The 20,810-nt window shown below is 54.1% G+C and overlaps 1 protein-coding gene across 3 annotated transcripts in view; it reads left to right on the top strand.

Annotated features, from left to right (window-relative positions):
- The window catches only part of LOC116950717 (intermembrane lipid transfer protein VPS13A-like), a 120,392-nt gene that overhangs the window by 49,815 nt on the left and 49,767 nt on the right, over positions 1-20,810 (top strand). For all 3 annotated transcript variants that reach the window (XM_032968713.2, XM_032968712.2, XM_032968715.2), the window contains exons 27-43: positions 132-211; positions 1,125-1,184; positions 2,291-2,519; positions 3,103-3,219; positions 4,266-4,369; positions 4,967-5,134; positions 8,299-8,606; positions 9,077-9,224; positions 10,059-10,221; positions 13,703-13,827; positions 14,222-14,379; positions 14,797-15,056; positions 16,372-16,649; positions 17,219-17,716; positions 18,401-18,586; positions 19,100-19,255; positions 20,158-20,434. In XM_032968713.2, coding sequence (XP_032824604.2) covers positions 132-211; positions 1,125-1,184; positions 2,291-2,519; positions 3,103-3,219; positions 4,266-4,369; positions 4,967-5,134; positions 8,299-8,606; positions 9,077-9,224; positions 10,059-10,221; positions 13,703-13,827; positions 14,222-14,379; positions 14,797-15,056; positions 16,372-16,649; positions 17,219-17,716; positions 18,401-18,586; positions 19,100-19,255; positions 20,158-20,434 — 3,315 coding nt within the window. The remainder of the gene's footprint in view (positions 1-131; positions 212-1,124; positions 1,185-2,290; positions 2,520-3,102; positions 3,220-4,265; positions 4,370-4,966; positions 5,135-8,298; positions 8,607-9,076; positions 9,225-10,058; positions 10,222-13,702; positions 13,828-14,221; positions 14,380-14,796; positions 15,057-16,371; positions 16,650-17,218; positions 17,717-18,400; positions 18,587-19,099; positions 19,256-20,157; positions 20,435-20,810) is intronic.

The raw sequence follows: 20,810 nt of genomic DNA, 5'->3' as shown, positions 1-20,810 counted from the left end.
GATGTGAGGCCGACAGCGCAATTGAAATATAACTTTGGTGGGGGGGGGTGGGGGGTAAAGATACCAAGCATGGACACCGATGGACCGTGACGTCATGCCGTAGATTACCGCTTTGTCTTTCTTGCCTACAGAGCCCGACGGTAAACCCATCAACATCTTAAGCACGTACGACAACGAGCAAGAGGACCTGCTGATCATGAAATACACCAAGGTGGGCCGGCACCACGACCCGTGCCCTTTCACTCTCTAACATCGGCCCTCTCTCATGCTCGTTTTGACGCTTTCCAGCCAGGATTAAACAAAACATGTTTTTTTTACCAAATAAGGCCCACTGAGCTATATAGCTCTTTTTCAGAAGGGATCTGGCCACAAGTGGCTTATCACGTGGAAATGTATAGCAGCCAAATACTCTAAATGTATGTTGATTCTAAAGGAAAAACCTAGAGGACCCCGGAGAAAAATTCACGTGGCCACGGGGAGAAAATGCATACTCCAAATATTCAGGAGTCATGGTCGAGAGCAAACCCACGACCTCCAGTATACCAGGCGAGGTGCTTAATATCTCACCGCTGTGGCACCCATATCATGCCCTAACTGTCGTAAATCTTAACAAGTGTTTTCTTTTTACGCTGTACAACTCAGATTTGAAAGCATCGGCGCGTCAGCTTTGATAATTCTTGTAACCAACATCGAGTGTGAACAAAACTTTTAATATAAAGCTTTCGTGACTGCAGGGATTCATATTCTTGGTTCTTTTGGTAAAGTCACGTAGAAGGGAAACAATAAAATAATAAAAAAAAAACTTTTGTTTAAACGCGTGCTGCTGTTCGGGACTTACCCACGCAGATACCAGCCGCGTTGATCCAAGAGAGTCGCCCAAAACACGGGAGACGCAAACGAGAGAACAAATGAAAATTTGCAAATATGCCGACGCATTTTGCCCAGACGGCTACCCGTTGCTGGCCTCCCGTACGGCTAATCGACTACTTGCCAAGGACCGGCGTGTGGCAGAAAGCGCTGCATGATCCACGCGCATGTGTGATTTTTACTTCCAAATTTGCTTTTAATCACGTTAATTGCGGCCGCGCGTGTGTTTGCCTCGCCGTGTTGTGCGTTTGCACCAGGCGTACAAGAAAGGCCCCGAGTTCGACACCACTTTCAAGCGCACCATTCAGAAAGTGCAGGTGAGTGAGGTGGCATTGTATTGCAACCCCAAAACGCGTCGCGGAGCCATCGTCTCTTGCAGTGCCTCTCAACCTTTGTCGGTCCACTTTTGAGCGGCCTACACTGAACCGCTACATCACTGTTGGTCCCGGGTGGGTTGAGTGGGTTGAGTGGGTTGAGTGGGTTGGGTGGGTTGGGTGGGTTGAGTGGGTTGAGTGGGTTTGGTGGGTTGAGTGGGTTGAGTAGGTTTGGTGGGTTGGGTGGGTTGAGTGGGTTGAGTGGGTTTGGTGGGTTGGGTGGGTCGGTTTGATGGGTGGGTTGAGTGGGTTGAGTGGGTTGGGTGGGTTGAGTGGGTTGAGTGGGTTGAGTGGGTTTGGTGGGTTGGGTGGGTCGGTTTGATGGGTGGGTCGGTTTGATGGGTGGGTCGGTTTGATGGGAGCGTGGGTATGATGGGAGCGTGGGTATGATGGGAGCGTGGGTATGATGGGAGCGTGGGTATGTTGGGAGCGTGGGTATGATGGGAGCGTGGGTATGATGGGAGCGTGGGTATGTTGGGAGCGTGGGTACGATGGGAGCGTGGGTACGATGGGAGCGTGGGTACGATGGGAGCGTGGGTACGATGGGAGCGTGGGTACGATGGGAGCGTGGGTACGGTGGGAGCGTGGGTACGGTGGTAGCGTGGGTACGGTGGGAGCGTGGGTACGATGGGAGCGTGGGTACGGTGGGAGCGTGGGTACGGTGGGAGCGTGTGTACGGTGGGAGCGTGGGTACGGTGGGAGCGTGGGTATGATGGGAGCGTGGGTACGATGGGAGCGTGGGTACGATGGGAGCGTGGGTACGGTGGGAGCGTGGGTACGGTGGGAGCGTGGGTACGGTGGTAGCGTGGGTACGATGGGAGCGTGGGTACGGTGGGAGCGTGGGTACGGTGGGAGCGTGTGTACGGTGGGAGCGTGTGTACGGTGGGAGCGTGGGTATGATGGGCGGCTGGGTTTGTTGGGTGGGCGTGCAGCTAGCCAGGGTTGGGTGCTGACGGCCGACGTGCCAGCCTGCATAGGTGCTCGCGAATGGCACTTGCCCCAAACGTCTGTTGAAGCTATACGGCGGGGGCATCTTTGTCTTTATGAAGGTGTCCTTCTCCTCGCTGGACGTCCTGCTGCACACGGAGGCGCTGCTCTTCTGCATGAACTTCCTCATGGGCCTCGCTCCTCCGGCCAAGGAGTCCGACGGCGGGGCGGCGGCCGCTGGGGTGCCGCCGCCGGAGGACGTGGAGGGGGACGAGGAGCCGGGGGCCGTCGTGCCCACGATGACGGCCGACTCGGACTCGTCCCACGAACTCGCCCTGTCCGGACAGAAACGTGAGCAGATAGCGGCATAACAAGTCGGCGTTACATCGTAGGCTTAACGCGTGCGTTTTCGGCAGTAAATATTCCGATTCGTAACAGGTATTTGGGTTGGAAGAGGTTCTGACTTGATGGGTTTCATGACCGGAGGATGCTTGATGTGAGTTTCAAGCGAAGCGTGTGCCGTGCTAACTGCACTTGCCCCAACAGTCTGCTGAAGGCCATATGGGGAACCTTTGTCTTTGTGCGAATGTAAATGGAGAGTGAGGGCACAGCGGTTAGCGCGCTGCGCTACGAACCCATCAACACGAGCTCGATTCCCGGCTCCTGGCCTTCATAGGTGCTCGCTAACAGCACTTGAATATAAACTGGCAAATAATTGCACGGCCCCAGACCGATTGTGCTTGAGCAGCGCAGATCCACACGCAGGGGCACGCGGCTCGTGTTGTGAGTGATCTGCAGGCGCCGTCTGTTTGTCTTCCGTGTGTGCTGTCTCCCCTGGGCTAAGAGACCCCTGGTGTTTGTCGTCGTTGTTGTGACGCTTTTGTTGTTGTTGTTGTTTGTCTCCGCCGCCGACCTCCCTGTTGGCGCCGCGCAGCCGCGAGGAAGGTCAAGGATGATGAGCTCATCTACTTCCACCTGGAGGCCAAGCTGGACGCGTTCAATGTGTGCATGCGCAGCCAGCAGCATAGGATCACCGACGTCATCATCGAAGGTGTGGGCACCCCGGCCAACCGCCCCGTTATCACACCCATCACCCACCCCCCTAACCGCGTACCCACCTCTGGTGTTTTGCGCTAATGTTTTCGGGGCGTAGTGGTGAGAGTGATGTCCACTTGGATTTTTGATTGTCAGTGGACTTCTTTGTATTACTGTTAAGCTATTGTTTTATTTGACTAGGTAAGGCCCATTGAGCGTATATAGCTCAGACGCGACCTGGCTACATATGATATCTCAACGGAGCGGCTTATCACGAAGAAATTGATAGCAGCCAAATACTCTTAAACCGCATGTTTCTAAATGTGGAGGGAAAACTGAAGAACAATCCACGTGACCACGGGGAGAACATGAAAATTCCAATTATACAGGTGTCGGGGTTGGGATCGAACCCGCGACCTGCTGTATATCAGGAGAGTTAGTTAACATCTCGCCACCGTGGCACCCCTTACACTGACATGTAGCTGAACGCATGATCAAGATGCCATCATGGTCAGGGCCGTTGATGCCACCACACCACCTCGGCAATGCTCTCATGCCCCCTGGCAGGTCTCGCAGCTGCTGAACGGTAGACGTGCAACGTCCACGGTTTGGGGAATGTACGCATGGGGGTTAGAGACGTCATCATTGGCTGGTTGAGAACCGTGAGTGGGCCGGCGGTCAAGACTAACGACGGAGTGGCAGTCAAAGGAGGGAACGTGCCCAAGAAGAGGTGGGAGATGATCGTAACAGTAACAATTTGAATTTGTAACGCACTCAATATTCACTCTGGAAGAGAGAGCACGACTCGGATGCACGAGGAACCAAGCACAAGCGGGGAAGGCAGCAGCCACGTGCTGAGTGGGCGCCAACAATTGCTCAGGCTCTGCAGTCCTCTTTATATAAAGCTGTTATTGAAGATGCAGCGCCCAAACAGAGCGCTCGTGTGTGGGCGTCACACGGACCGTTGCATGGCAGCACCTTGAGGGATGGTGACGGGTTGGAGGGAACAAGAGCCGATTACGATGTGACGAGCCGCGTGGTGCGTGCGTGCCGGCATTCCAGGCCTGGACGTGAACCTGTCGCAGAAGAAGACGCAGACGGACGTGTCCGTGGGCCTTAAGAACATCACCGTGCTCGACGCCGACCCGGACACCATCCACAAAAAGGCGAGCGATCCGTCGGCGGCCCAGACTCGCACAGAGACTCAGAATGGGTTATTGCAGCTCCTCACTCTCCCGCACCTCAGCCACTTGCCCTCCCTCCCCCCACCCCCTTGTGTTTCGTAATGGCCAACCCTGTGACATGAAGCAGTCCCTCTCCTGAACCTCCTTCGGTTCTTCTCTTCAAGCCTCATCTCATCTCCACTGCCCATTCCCTTCCTCTTCCTTCCCCCCACCCCTCCCCTTTTTCCCTACCCTCCCCCACCCTCTCCCACCCTCCCCCACCCTGCCCGAACCCCTCTACACACCCCTCGACAGTGGCCACCTCCCCTCCCATACCCTAGCGTAACCCCTAAGTACCCAACTGTCATGGCTACCCATTGCTCATCCTTTGTGGATACTGTCTTTTTTTTACTAACTTAAACTTCTTATGAATATAAAATAAGATATATCTAGCCGTAGGCTCTGTAATTAAAGAAGCGCGCAGCCAGCAACGCAGGGCAGTGTGTTTATTGTTGGGAAATGTACCAATGCTTTTGAAAAGGTTTATTTTTTATTTTTTAACCACCCGTGGGTGTTCCATTCTGCCCGTTTGCTGTGCAGGTGGTGTCCATCATCGGTAAGGAGGTGTTCCGTTTCGGCATGACGTCATACGTGGACGCGACCAAGGGGGGCGCCTACACGGACATGGCGGCGGTGGACGCGCGGATCCTGCTCGTCGTCGGCTGCATCCAGATCGTCTACCTCAACAAGTTCATCTCCGCACTGCTGGTACCTACCGTGTCGGGCGGGCGGGCCCGGCAACCTCACCCCACGGCCAGTCCCAGTGCTCCCCGGTTAGATTGCCGCCGCTTATACCGCGGGTTGGTGTGTACATTGGGTTCGTTTGTACCACGGGTTAGTGTATACAGTGGGTTAGTGTATACTGTGGGTTTGTGTGTACTGTGGGTTTGTGTGTACATTGGGTTAGTGTGTACCACGGGTTAGTGTGCACCACGGGTTAGTGTATACTGTGGGTTCGTTTGTACCACGGGTTAGTGTATACAGTGGGTTAGTGTATACTGTGGGTTTGTGTGTACTGTGGGTTTGTGTGTACATTGGGTTAGTGTGTACCACGGGTTAGTGTATACAGTGGGTTAGTGTATACTGTGGGTTTGTGTGTACATTGGGTTAGTGTGTACCACGGGTTAGTGTGTACATTGGGTTAGTGTATACCGTGGGTTAGTGAATACTGTGGGTTTGTGTGTACATTGGGTTAGTGTATACCGTGGGTTAGTGTATACTGTGGGTTTGTGTGTACTGTGGGTTTGTGTGTACAGTGGGTTAGTGTGTACCACGGGTTTGTGTATACCGCGGGTTAGTGTGTACATTGGGTTAGTGTGCACCACGGGTTAGTGTATACAGTGGGTTAGTGTATACTGTGGGTTTGTGTATACCGCGGGTTAGTGTGTACATTGGGTTAGTGTGCACCACGGGTTAGTGTATACAGTGGGTTAGTGTATACTGTGGGTTTGTGTATACAGTGGGTTAGTGTGTACCATGGGTTAGTGTATACTGTGGGTTTGTGTGTACTGTGGGTTAGTGTGTACCACGGGTTTGTGTATACTGTGGGTTAGTGTGTACCATGGGTTAGTGTGTACATTGGGTTAGTGTGCACCACGGGTTAGTGTATACAGTGGGTTAGTGTATACTGTGGGTTTGTGTGTACCGCGGGTTTGTGTGTACCGCGGGTTTGGTTGTACAATGGGTTAGTGTATACTGTGGGTTTGTGTGTACCGCGGGTTTGTGTGTACTGCGGGTTTGTGTGTACCGTGGGTTAGTGTGTACCACGGGTTTGTGTGTACAGTGGGTTAGTGTGTACCACGGGTTTGTGTATACTGTGGGTTTGTGTGTACTGTGGGTTAGTGTGTACCACGGGTTTGTGTATACTGTGGGTTAGTGTGTACCATGGGTTAGTGTATACAGTGGGTTGGTGTGTACCACGGGTTTGTGTATACTGTGGGTTTGTGTATACTGTGGGTTAGTGTGCACCACGGGTTTGTGTATACAGTGGGTTAGTGTATACAGTGGGTTAGTGTATACTGTGGGTTTGTGTGTACAGTGGGTTAGTGTATACAGTGGGTTTGTGTATGCTGTGGGTTAGTGTATACAGTGGGTTTGTGTATACAATGGGTTTGTGTATACAGTGGGTTTGTGTATACAGTGGGTTAGTGTATAAAATGGGTTTGTGTATACAATGGGTTTGTGCGTACAATGGGTTTGTGTGCATCATGGGTTAGTGTATACAATGGGTTTGTGTGTACCACGGGTTTGTGTGTACAATGGGTTTGTGTGTACTGTGGTTAGTGTATACAATGGGTTAGTGTGTACCACAGGTTTGTGTGTACAATGGGTTTGTGTGTACAATGGGTTAGTGTGTACCACAGGTTTGTGTGTACCGCGGGTTTGTGTTTACCACGAGTTTGTGTGTACCGCGGGTTAATGTATACTGTGGGTTTGTGTGTACCGTGGGTTTGTGTGTACCGCGGGTTTGTGTGTACAATGGGTTAGTGTATACAATGGGTTTGTGTGTACTGCGGGTTTGTATGTACTGTGGGTTAGTGTATACAATGGGTTTGTGTGTACCACGGGTTTGTGTATACCGTGGGTTTGTGTATACAATGGGTTTGTGTGTACCGCGGGTTTGTGTGTACCGCGGGTTTGTGTGTACCGCGGGTTTGTGTGTACCGTGTATATACCGCGAGTTTTCGTTCCCCTGTACACTACATTGGACTTGCCCAGCAGGTAACTTTTGCCTCTTAGCCTCCCCTCTCATTGCGTTCCGCTCTGTGTCTTTATTAATTCTACTTCAGTCGTTCGTGGCCACATCTTAGTGTTGCAGTTATCTTCTTACTGTATGTATGTACGTTGAACTTTTTGCGCACCGCACATAGCTAACTGTGCAAGGCTTCAAGATGTAGACTGGCCCTGTATGCCAGCAATGCGTTGTGTAACACGACCGTGTCATCGGTTATACCGCGGGAGGTCTTGTAACACGTGCCACTGCACCTCCACCGCATCCCGCATTATCACCGCGGAGCACTGCATCATCATCATTATTATTATTTCACGTGGGTGAATGTGGGATTTTGTTTGTAGGCCACACGTGTAATGTGTCTGCTACTGCTGCCCCTCCAATGGCAAACATCTGGAAAAAGAAAAATATTGTGCATCTGTTTCCGCGGTTATGCCCCATTCATTTAATTTTTATCGTTTGACCAAAAAATCTGAATGACATTGAGTTTACAGAGCTGCTGGGTGACGTACAGTTGAATAACACGTGGCTGTGAAAGAGTTAAACATTATCGGCGTTGCGTACAGCAGTGGGGCGCAAGTCCCAATCTAATACAATCGCTGCAAAATAAAGTATATATACACGGTGAAACTCGTCTTCATCTGCGATCGTATTGTATTCCCGGCTACGTGGAATTCCTAATCAATCCAGGAATCTTTGTACAATTTCCACATTTTTTTCGAAAAATAATTTTGTGCTGCATTCGTTTGGTTATCCACATTTATCTGTGGGCAGAGCGCAATTTCAGAAGGTGTCACCAAGGGTGCTAAAGTTATTTCTATTGTTCCGAATTTTTTTGTTCAGAAAATCCTCACCAATTTTCAAGTTTCTGAAAGACCCTGCAAAACCTTACCTCTAACCCGAGTACGATATTGGATAACACTCAATGGTCCACGCAAATGGTTGCATTGCAAGAGGTAAAACGCAAAACTCCGCACAGATAGATTCAAGAATCCTTTTTCAGTGCCGGTAAAGTCGCATCCCCAGCGGGTTTGGGCGTTTCACGAATCTGTGGCGATCTGCCAAACCCCCTTGCCGTGCAAGTGCCGGATCGCAAGCGCCGTTCCCCCGTTACGTTTCTCCCGCACGTGCTCGCACGCAGGACTTTGTGAACAACTTCCAGCAAGCGAAGGAGGCGGTGACGGAGGCGACGGTGCAGGCGGCCGAGAAGGCGGCCTCCAACCTGAAGGACCTGGCGCAGCGCAGCTACCGGCTGGCGCTCTCCGTCACCGTCAAGGCGCCGCTCGTGGTCGTGCCTCAGAACTCGAAGTCACGCGACGCCATTGTGGCCGACCTGGGCCACGTGGCGGTGTCCAACGCCTTCTCGCTGGCGCCCGTGGGGCGGCCGCTGCCGCTGCCGCCCATCGTGGACACCATGACCGTCCGCCTCAGCCAGATCAAGCTCAGCCGGTGATGGCCTCATCTGCCCCTCGCTCCCCTGCTGCCCGTCTGTCATTCCTGTGTTGCCTCGTTGGCATATCCTGCGCCGTCATCCACGGTCGCGGTCTGGTGCTGCTTTAATTAATTCTTGTGCCACCCCCCTTGTCCCTGCCTACCTCGTCAGGTCCCGTGTGACGTCATCTGTATCGCTCGCATCATTTACTGTAGTGTCTTTGTTACAAATCCGCTGCCACCCTCCTCCGCACATTCTTGTGCCATGCTTCATGTCACTTCCTGTTCTCTCCTCCTCGTCGCTTTCTCTGATGCCCTCCTTGTCTGCGCCGCCCTCTTCATCACTGCCTGCGGCACCCTTGTCATCACTCTCCGTGTATCACCTTACCCATTTCGCCCCGCGAACACAGCATCCGCACCTCCGCACCACCCGTCCACCACGATTGTCACAAACGGCATTTCGCCTGTTGCCTCGTTGGCGTATGCAGCGCCGTGGTGACGGACTCTCGCGTGGACGGAGAGGTGATGATGCTGGAGCCGGTGAACATGGACCTGGAGCTGCGGAGGAACCTGGCGGCGATGTGGTACACGGAGATCCCCGACGTGGACATCTCGGCAAAAATACGGCCCATGATGGTGCGCCCCATACGAAGATTCCCCGTATAGCTTGAACAGACTGTTGGGGCAAGTGCTGTTAGCGAGCACCTATGAAGGCCGGCACGGCATTCTAGGGGGTGGGTGGCCAGCACCATGCCACCTTTGTCTCCCCAGTGACGATGTGTACTCAACGCACCGAGTACTCATTTGATGCCGAGCCGATCTAGGCGAGGCCCAGGACCGGTTCAGATAATCGTGACTGTTGTTGACGGGCGCTAATCGAACTCGTGTCGCCGGGTTCGTAACGCCCCATCGCCACCACCACCACCACCACAGACGTCTCCCTGTCTCTCTTTGCACGCATGCCAATGTGTGTGACGCTCTCGCGTCCGGAAGCCATGCGGTCAGGATTAACGCCCATAGCGCTGCATTTTGGATGACGGCTGGTGCCGTTACGTTTACGTGAAGCCACTGCTGGATGGAGAGACTCCGTGCGTCGTGTCGGTCGGGGGGGTGTGACCGTACTTCACGTCGTTCAGTGCAGGTTGGTGAAGGGGGTGGCGCTGGAATGGCTCGGCTATCAGTCGCCACTGATCTTAGCCGTGGTTGGGAATCGATCCCAGGTTGCCGGATTCTACCGTTGCACCCCTGGACACCCAAGTTTGATTCCTGTTCGTGGCTAGCATCAGTGGAGAGTGATATCTGAACCGGTCCTGGGCCTCCTTTTTCACCAACCCACACTGAGGTATAATCAATCAACCTCCATGACCGACACGGTGCTGGGAGGCCTTCATCCAGCAGTGGATTGACAAAGGGTTCTGAATACGTCGTTATAGCGTAGCAAGAGGCGAACGGTTAAAATGTCACCCGCAGGTGGTGCTGAGCCAGGACGACCTGATGCTGGTGATGACGACGCTCAACGAGAACCTGTCGGAGGGGGGGGCGCCGGCGCCGGCGGACAAGGAGCAGCCGCCGGTGGACGCGCAGAAAGACGTTGACGGGCGCAAGGCGGTCGCAAGCGACGCGGCCAGCCAGGGTGAGCGACCGTGGCGGCATCGACAGGCGTCCCCTTGGGGCGTGGCTCACGAACCTTTCCCTTGCCGAGCGCCGAACACCTCCTGGCGGTGGGCCACACACGGACACGCCGCGCACACCTCGGCCACTTCCGCCACTGGCAGTGGGCAGCTGGGATGCATGGCAACTTCCAGATGGATCACAGACAGAGGCCACTTGACTACCCGAGGCTGTGTGCTGTGTAGAACGATCGCTGTTCGTCAACGCGCCTGTCGGCAAACTCCACTTCATTGAACAGACACAGCATCGTCACTCTGTAGAAGGTGGGGGGGGGGGTTACCTCTTCCTCACCGAGGGCCGAACAGGACTGTCAAACGCCTTTGGTGGGGAACCACACATTAACAAAGACAAATCCCCCATATAGCCTTAACAGACCGTTAGGGCAAGTGCTGTTAGCGAGCATCTATGAAGACCGGAACGGCAAGCGAGGGGGTAGATGGCCAGCACCACGCCCAGCCGCATTTGTCTCCCCAGTGACGATGTTTAGACACCGCACCAGGTACTCATTTGAGGCTGAGTCGACTTAGGGGAGGCCCAGGACCAGTTCAGATAATTGTCACTGATGTTGGCCCTGAAGTGAACTTGGGTCGCCCGGATCGTATCGCAGCGCGATAACCGACACACGACCGCTCCCCACACATTAACGCACATACACACATACACACACACACACATACATCTCTCACACACACACACATACACACACATCTCACACACACACACACATACATCTCACACACACACACACATACACACACATCTCACACACATCACACACACACACACACATACATCTCACACACACATACACACATACACACACACATACACACACACATACACACACATACACACACACACATACACACACACACATACATCTCACACACACACATACACACACACACATACATCTCACACACACACACACATACACACACACATACACACATACACACATCTCACACACACACACATACATCTCACACATACATCTCACACATGCATCTCACACACACACATACATCTCACACATACATCTCACACATACATCTCACACATACACACACACACATATATCTCACACATACACACATACATCTCACACACACATTTCACACACACACACACACATTTCACACACACACACATACATCTCACACACACACACACACATCTCACACATACATCTCACACACACACACATACATCTCACACACACACACATACATCTCACACACACACATACATCTCACACACACACACATTAACACACACATACATCTCACACACATACATCTCACACACACACACACATACATCTCACACACACACACATACATCTCACACACACACACATACATCTCACACACACACACACACATACATCTCACACACACACACATACACACATCTCACACACACACATACATCTCACACATACATCTCACACACACACACATACATCTCACACATACATCTCACACATACATCTCACACATACACACACACATATATCTCACACATACACACATACATCTCACACACACATTTCACACACACACACACACATTTCACACACACACATACATCTCACACATACACACATACATCTCACACATACACACATACGTCTCACACATACATCTCACACATACACACATACATCTCACACACACATTTCACACACACACACATTTCACACACACACATTTCACACACACACACACATTTCACACACACACATCTCACACATACACATACATCAACAACAACAACAACCGCCATTCGCCACTAAGTGGCGGTGACGTCACCACGACGCTTGTGCCAGGCTATGTGCACCCTGAGGCCACGTGAAGTGTCGAACGCCCGCTGGCAGGAGGTCACGGGGCAGACCCAGGTGCCACGGGTCGACTGACTGAGATGACTGGCTGATGCACCACCTGTGCCCCCTACTGTGCCAACCTGCTGTGCTTTAGCCACCCGGCGCTCCGCTCGCTGATGTGAGCGTCGCTCCTCCGCCCTCCGTTGTTGTTGGAGGGCGACTGCCTCCAACTGCCCAGTAGCATCCTTCACGAGCCTCCTCCACAGAGGCCGATCTTGACACCGCTGGTACCAGTCATCGGCAAGTCCACTCAGCTCCACGTCCTCCTGTACCACATCACTCCATCTCTTCTCTAGCCCGTGCCGCGCCCGCTTAGCCCCCTCAATCCGGCCAAACAAAAGCTGTTTCGGCATGCGGTGGCTGGGCATGCGGGCTACATGACCCAGCCATCGCAGCCTTGCCTGCCGGAGGAGCTCACCGATGGGACCCTGCCCAGATCTTTCAAGGATTTGTGAGCTCCTCACACAATCCAGTCTGGTTAAACCCAGGATGGATCGTAGGCAGGCCAGCCTAAATGTTTCCAACCGGCGAAGATGTTCCATTAGGGGGGTCCACGTTTCGCAAGCGTAGAGAAGGGAGGGAATGACCGTGGCCGAGAAGACCTGAAGCTTAGTGCGGAGCGACAGACCAGGTAGCTTCCACACAGCGTTACGCAACCGATGAAAAGATATTGCCGCTCGACTGATTCGGAGTGAGACCTCTGCTGTTAAACTGGAGCCAGTCATAAGCACACTGCCCAGGTATGGGAAACTCTCCACTCTCTCCACAACTGCCCCATCACCGATTGGGAGTTGTGGGGGTGGAGTGTCTGATGGTACAAAATACCCAGGCAGGTGCTTAGTTTTGGTGGGGCTGATGGTAAGGCCCCACCTCTTAGTGGCACACATACATCTCACACATACACACATACATCTCACACACATTTCACACACACACACATTTCACACACACACACACACACATTTCACACACACATTTCAGACACACACACACATTTCACACACACACACACACACATCTCACACACACACATACACATACATCTCACACATACACATACATCTCACACATACACACATACATCTCACACACATTTCACACACACACACACATCTCACACATACACACACATACATCTCACACATACACACATACATCTCACACACATTTCACACACACATTTTACACACACATACATCTCACACATACACACATACATCTCACACACACACACACATACATCTCGGTCACGTTTGGCACTGCAAGAGGCCCTTGCTCAAATGGAACTGATTGAGTGCACTACAATTATCAATGCAGTGTTGACAATATTCCCCTCTCTTGCTTTGATGAGTGCAGCGAAGCTGTATCAGATCGAGAGGTAGGCCTCACGTGGCCACTGTCCATTTGAAATGAAGTCACGCGTCGGATTTGTCCCGCGGGCCGCAGGTTCCCCGCTCTTGCCGTAGAGCGACTCGGGGCGCGCCCGCGGTTGATGAACTCCGTCGTGAAGGTGATTCACGTTTGTCGCGGTTCGCGCTTGCGGTTGCGTGACCATCAGGCGAGAAGGTGGTGACCTCGGCGGTGGTGGAAACGGGCAAGCCTCCGGTGACACGCACGACGCTCAAGTTCGAGTTCAACCTGGAGGCGGTGTCGCTGGTGCTGCTCGTGGGCACGCCCCAGCAGGCACGTGGGGGGGGCCCTTGCTTCACGTCCCTTGTTCATCACTGCCGTCATTCATCCCGCACCTCCCATTAGCATGGTTGGCTACATACGGTGTGAAAGAAGTGCAGCATATGTATGTGCATACAGCATCAGCTAGAGCTGTGAAGGCCTCCCCGTGCCGTCGCCAGCTCTCACGGTCCTGCGATGTAGCGACCCGTCTGACACCTGCGCACGCGCTCATTTCATCGATCCGAATTAAGATGCGTTTGTCGTATTCAGGCCGGCCCCTTACCTCCAGAGGTCACCGGCTCGTCTCTCGGCACCGCCCTCCTGAGAAAGAATCTTGAGGCTCGGCGATACTTCCCCGGGCAAGCAAGCCGAGCGTTAATGGAAACTTTTCACGTCCCGCGATCAGATCTGCAAGCGCGACCCGCTGTGCCGGCTGGGCGAGTTCCGGCTGCAGACGATCCGCACCGGCGGGCGGATGATGTCAGACGGCACCATGACCGTGACGCTACGCCTGCACAACTGCACCCTGGACGACCTCCGACCCGGGGACAAGCTGACCGCCCGGTGAGCAGGCGCGCATCACGTAATTCAATGAACATTGTTTTGTTTTACGTGGCGCCGCTCGTGCAAATTGCATCGAAACACTCCAACCACTGGAAATCGCATTTCAACATCAACAAAGGGGCGAGAATTCCAAGTGAATTGACACGAACTGTTACCCGAAGGGTGCGGTGGTAACAACAAAACACAAACGCCAGACCCGAATGGTCTGCTTATGCGGATGATGTCACTTATACGAATCCGGTCTCAAAATAATCTGTTGGTACGCGGGGAGCTCTCCGCACAGGCGATTCATCTCGCGGCACGACTTGCGATGGCGTGATCAGGATTAAAAAAAAAAAGAAAAATCTGCGTACAAATATCGACGTTGCTCATTAAAACGAAAACATCCTGTCTCCCCATCGTGCGAACGTGCGCCAGCATGGTGGGCATGCGTCCGGGCGAGCACCGCAAGGCCATGCTGGAGCTCGGCTACCGTCAGGGGCGTGAGGGCATGCGCGCCGACGTGACCCTGCAGGACCTCGCCGTGTGCGCCAGCATCGAGTTCCTGCAGACGGTGGCCGACTTCTTCGTCAAGGGCATGCCGGCGGCGGCCGACGCCAAGGCGCCGCCCGCCGCCGCCGAGTTGACGCCCAAGGGTTCGGCCATCAGGGCGGCCGTGCGGTCCGCCGGCCAGGAAGGTGCGCCGCGTTCTGCCGATGGCGAGGATCCGAGTGGTTTTTGGTGTTTTGATGGAGCCACCCTCCTGTGCTTTACGCCGGGGGGCCCGTGTCTCAGAGCGCTGTATACACGCGATGAGCAGATTGCATCACGTCTTGTCTTAACACGTTTGAAAGGGGCACCACCCCCCCCACCCCGTGGCAGCTGTCCCTGTGCAGCACAACAGTGGCTCAGTAACTGGCCTGCAATTGGGCATTAGTCTGTCAGTAGGGGGCGATGGTTATACACTGTGTAACAAAAACAAATTTATTGTTCCTGGGTAGTAAGTGTTATTTCCTAATTGCTTATGCCTCAAAAGTACAGAAAATGGCTATTATTCCCCACAAACTTTGCTTTTGTGACCAGGACACTGATATTTTGAAATGTACATATTTTAAATGAGAAAACGTGGTGTGCATTTGTGTCTTTTGTTCACATAAAGTCCTGGCCACAAAATCAAAGTTCGTGGAGAATAGTAGCCATTTTCTATAGTTTTTATGAATAAGCAATTAAAATAATAACGCTTGGTACCCAGGAACAAAGATTGTGTTACATAGTGTTACATAGTGTTACAATGCTATGCGTCGTCAATTTGTGAGTACATTTTTTAAGTGGGGAAAATTTGGACCCTGATGCCCAGTCTCAAGCTGCGCTGCCCTCTGCTGCTCACATGCCCTCGCTTGTACCGTGTGCAGCTCTATCGTCAATCCATTGCTCCACCACATACGCTTTTTTTTTCGGTTGTGCTGCGCAGCTCCCAGACGTGTTTTCGGGTTGGCGTCGTGCGTCGTTGGGCACGCGTCCGACTTTTTAGCTCCGGGAAAATTTCATTGGGGAGGGACTCAATTCATGCTCCCGCTGGCAACGCCCCTCACCGAACAAGAACCGATTTCGGTTCCTGAAGAACCTCCTCGCTCATCGTTAAATAGTAAATAAAAATATATATATTTTAAACTAAACAATTTTTTTATTCCACTAGGTAATGCCCACTCCGCTATATCGCTTTTTTTCAGAAGCGACTTTGCCATTACAAATGATAGCTCAACAAAGTGGCTTTTCACGTGGAAATGTATAGCAGCAAAAGTCTCTAAACGCAGGCTGATTATAAATGTGGTGGGGAAAAAGCGGAGGACCCGGAGAAAAATCTACTCAATCACGGGGAGTGAGCCGTGCAAACTCCAAAATATACAGCAGGCGTCGGGTAGGAATCAAACCCACGACCTCCGTGTACACGGCACATTCGCTGCAACCGGAACTCGCATCGGGCACCCAATCCACTGTTTCTTTTGGCAACAGGCAGCAGCAGCATGGGCCAGCAGCAGTTGGCGACACCACCACCACCACCACCACCTCCGAGCCGCATGGTCGTGAGCGTGCGCGTGCGCGACCCGGAGGTCGCGTTCGTGGCCGACCTCCGTCGCGCGGGCAGCCCCGCGCTGCTCGCCTCCATGCAGCTGGAGTTCGACATGACCCGCGAGGAAGACGGCGCGCAGGAGATGATGGCGGCCGTGCGCGACCTCAAGCTGCTGGCCTGCCCCTTCGTGCCGGACCAGCGCACCGGCCACACCACCACCGTGAGTGGAGCGCCCACCCTGCGGTGGCAGTACGGGGGTTGGGTAGCCGGCAATGGGAGCCCTAAAAATATCTATATAATAATTAGAAATCGAATTTCTGCTTGCGATGATTGTGGCGTTGAGCTTGAGCCGTCGGGCTGCTGCTCGTTGGGGTGCTCCACCGCAGTGAGGGGCGTCACCCGCGATGACGTATAAGCAGTGGGAGGTGCAGCTGCTTCCTTGACATTGGTGCATCGTATCTTGGGCGTGAGAATTGATGAACTGTGTGTATGTTGAACTTCTTTTGCACCATACGTAGCCAACCGTGCTAATCGGATAGCGAGGTGAGTGGGTGGTGGGTGGGTAGATAAGCAGATATCTAGGTGAGCGGGTGTTTGGTTAAATAGGTAGGCATTTTGGTTGAAGGGTGGGTAGGTAGATAGGTGGATAGGTTAAAGGATAGGTGAAAAAGTAGGTAAATAAGTGGGGGCGGGTAGGTGGGTGGGCAGTGGGAATGTGTAATTTCCACCACTGGCCCTGCAGGGCTGTAAGCAGGAGGTGAGCACCAATGCCTCGATGCCCCTTTGCAGGTGCTGCAGCCGTGCTGCCTGCTGTTCGAGAGCAAGCAGCAGGGGGGCAGCACCAGCATGAACGTGGAGCTCAACAGCCTGACGCTCAAGGTGTCGCCCGTCATCATCAACGCCGTCATGTCCATCCTCACCGCGCTGTCCACGCCGGCGCCCGAGCCCGGCGCGGGTCGCGACGCCGACGTGGAGCAGCGGGACCCGTGGGCCGTGCGCTCCCTGGACGACGTCAAGCTGTGGTTCCTCGCCTCGTCGTCCTCGTCAAACCTGTCCCAGCTGGCGGTGACGGCGGCGCCCGTGGCGGCCGCGGCGGCGAGGGACGCCGAGCAGGCGGCGGTGGCCGGTGCGGAGCACCTGGAGGTGAAGGTGGAGTCGGTGACGTTGACGCTGGAGGCCGGCGTCGGTCACCGCACGATCCCGCTGCTGCTCATGGAGGCCGAGTTTGGGGGCGACGTGGAGAACTGGAGCTCGCTCATGCGCGTCCACTGCCAGATGGCGCTGGAGGTGAGAGGGCCGGAGGGGACCAACCGGCCTAGCCGCGGTGATGGTCGCCCGCGGGTGTGAGGCGGGGCGGATGGCGGCAGTGGGATTGTGTGTTGTGTGTGTGTGTGGTGAGCGGGGAGTGGTAGCGTAGTGGTGAGCGCGCTGCGCTATGAACCTGACCGCATTTACGTTCGATTCCCGGTCACGGATGATTATCGGTGGCGAGCGATCTCTGAACCGACTCAGCCTTAAAGAGTTTCTGGTGCAGAATGTACGCTTCGGCACTGGGGAGACAAAGGCGGCCGGGTGTAGTGTTGGCCAACACTGCCCCCACATGCAACATGTTGCTGTTCATTGGCGCTTGCTAACAGGCTATAAGGGGAATCATTTATTTACTTATATGTACAGTATATGTATTAGAGTGTGTGCGTGGGTGGGTGCGGTCGTTTATCAGTTAGCACACTGCGCTAGGAACCCGGCGGCCCAAGTTTGATTCTCGCTCACGGCCAAGACCAGTGACGATTATCTGAACCGGTTCTGCGCCTCCCCTAGGTCAACTCGGCACCAAATGAGTACCTTGTGCCGTGTGTAGTGAACATCACTACTGGAGAGACAAAGGCGGCCGGGCGTGGTGCTGGCCACCCACCCCCTCCTGTGCAGTGCCTGCCCTCCTAGGCGCTCGCTGACGGCACTTGCCCCCGGCAGGTGCTGTACTACAACGAGGGTCTGGCGGTGTGGGAGCCCCTGCTGGAGCCGGTGTTCCTGGAGGAGAACGCCCGGTGGCAGGGCACCGACGTGAAGAACGACAAGAAGAAGCGCAAGAAGATGAAGGGCACGATCCTGCAGGTGGCCGAGGAGGTGGAGCAGAAGCGCTGGGAGCTGAGCGTCAAGGTGCGTGCCCAACGGTGCTGGTGATGCCGTTGGCGTTGGCGACGGTAGTTATGGTGAACGTAACCGTGCGAGCGGTGGTGGTGATGGCGGTGGTGATAGCGGTGGTAATAGTGAACGTAACCTTGCGAGTGGTGCTGGCGGTGACGGTGGCGACCGTGGTTATCGGAGTAATGGTGATCAAAGTCATGGTGGTGACTTTACGAATGAGAGACAATCCAAAATAAGTGGTAAATCACAACAACAACACGTATATATGTGTATAGCATGCAGATGTCAACGTATCTTAACGTTATTTACAAAAATGAAAGAGGGCATTGAGGTTAAAAGGGCGGTGGCAGGTGGAGGTCAGGGTGGAGGACACGAGCGAGAGACAGCGACGTGAAGCAAGAATAAGACAGAAGAGACTCGATTTGTGAATGCGCTTCGCGATGCCGACACGTGACCCCTAACACCGAGTTGCCAGCGGGGCAACTTGTCACGTGGCTGACGATGGTGGCGGTGGCGGTGTTGCAGATAAACAAGAACGCGGTGGAGCCGGATCAGACGCACGATGAGATCGACGCGCTGCTGGAGATGCCGCCCGAGACGGTGATCTGCGTCTCCTCCGAGGACCTCATGAACGTCACGCTGTCCAAGAGCAGCATCGCCATGCTCAACAACCTGGCGCGGGTGAGCTCCTGTGCCCGGCTCACCGGCACGCCGCCGCACGGCCTCGCCGGCCCACCGTCCCCCAGTCACGCATCCTCACTGCCACACCGCCACACCTCCACACCACCGATACACCTACCTGACAGCCTATTTGATTGACGCATGTACGTCTGTATGTTGAACTTCTTTAGCACCGTACGTAGCCAAGCGTGCTAATTGGATGTGCGGGGGAAGGACAACAAACTTAGCTCATTAACCTCTTACCTACCCTCCCAGCTATCTACTTATTTACATACCTATATCTCTGCCTACCTACTAACCCATCCTTCTGTCAACTCACCTGCATACTCACACATCTCTTCGCAAACCCACCCACCCACACAACAATCCACGTACCGCTCCATCTCCTCCGTGGATGACCTCTCCCGCTACGGCACGTGGATCAGAGACACCGACACTGCCAATGGAAGTGGAAAGTGCTCAAATAAGCATGGGAGAGGTGCATGCTTAGACTTACACAATTGGAATGCAATCCCTTTTAAAAGCCAATGAGAAACAGAATTATTCCAAGGTGTTTTTTTTTTGTTAGGCCACTTAGTGATCTGGCCAAGTTGATGTTGTGAGACCCTTAACCACCCACACCAGGCCAATCAGTTCAATGGCGTGCGATCGTTTTCCAGCATGCCAAGTTTTATTATTAGTATTGTCATTTGAGCTCACGGTTGGTAAATTGAAGAGCGTTGCTGGCAACGAAATTCAAAACATTCGGCCAGCTGAGTTGCACGGCAGGAGGGGGAGGGTCGGGCTGGGGGGGTCGGGGGGCGGGGGGCGGGGGGTGGGGGCGAGGCGGCGGCGGCGGCGTTTGAGGCGCCGGCCGAGGTTGGCGGTCGCCGGCAACGCCGTCACCGTGCCGCTCGCCGCAGGCCTTCACGGAGGCGGCGAGCCAGTCGCAGGAGGTGCTGTCGGAGCAGGAGGACCGCGCGCCCATCATGGTGCTCAACTGCCTGGGCCAGCCGGCGTACGTGGCGCACGGCGCCGGCGTGTGCTCGCTGCACGCGGCCGAGGGCGGCGCGGTGACGCACGCGGCCACGCACAGCCAGCTGCTGCAGGACGGCGAGCGCCTCAAGCTGGAGTACGTCGTCGGGGAGAGCGCCAAGGATCGCTCTTTCATGGAGCGCCAGGCGGTCAAGTTCGCTGTCGGTGAGCACCGGCGCCCCTCGGGGCGAGATTTGGAACGCTCCGGGCGGTTTTCGGACGGTCGTTCCGTTTGCGCCGAGAAGCCGTGGTTACCTTGGCTCTCCGACATGTTTTCGACTCTCCCCATCACCTTACACCACTGCCTATCCAATCAAAACATTTGCGGTGATGTTTAACCTTGTTCCACCTTGCCATGACCGTCTACTTACCCGAAACCTTAATTGATTCCACCTCAGTCTTGCCACCTTGGGCCAGATGCCTCCTACTTTCCATGATCTCCTCCTCGAGTGGCCAGCAGTGGTGGAACCCTTGGCCATGTGCTCAATTTGAGCAGCTTACGCCTCTGTTTCCCCATTTCCCGGTATCCCTATGTCCTGGT

The sequence above is a fragment of the Petromyzon marinus genome, chromosome 40 (assembly GCF_048934315.1).
Source record: "Petromyzon marinus isolate PM22_M1 ecotype Great Lakes invasive population chromosome 40, UKy_Petmar_22M1.pri1.0, whole genome shotgun sequence".
Taxonomy (NCBI): Eukaryota; Metazoa; Chordata; class Hyperoartia; order Petromyzontiformes; family Petromyzontidae; genus Petromyzon; species Petromyzon marinus.
Note: the sequence above shows the minus strand (reverse complement) of the source record. Positions and strands in the feature narration are given on the sequence as shown.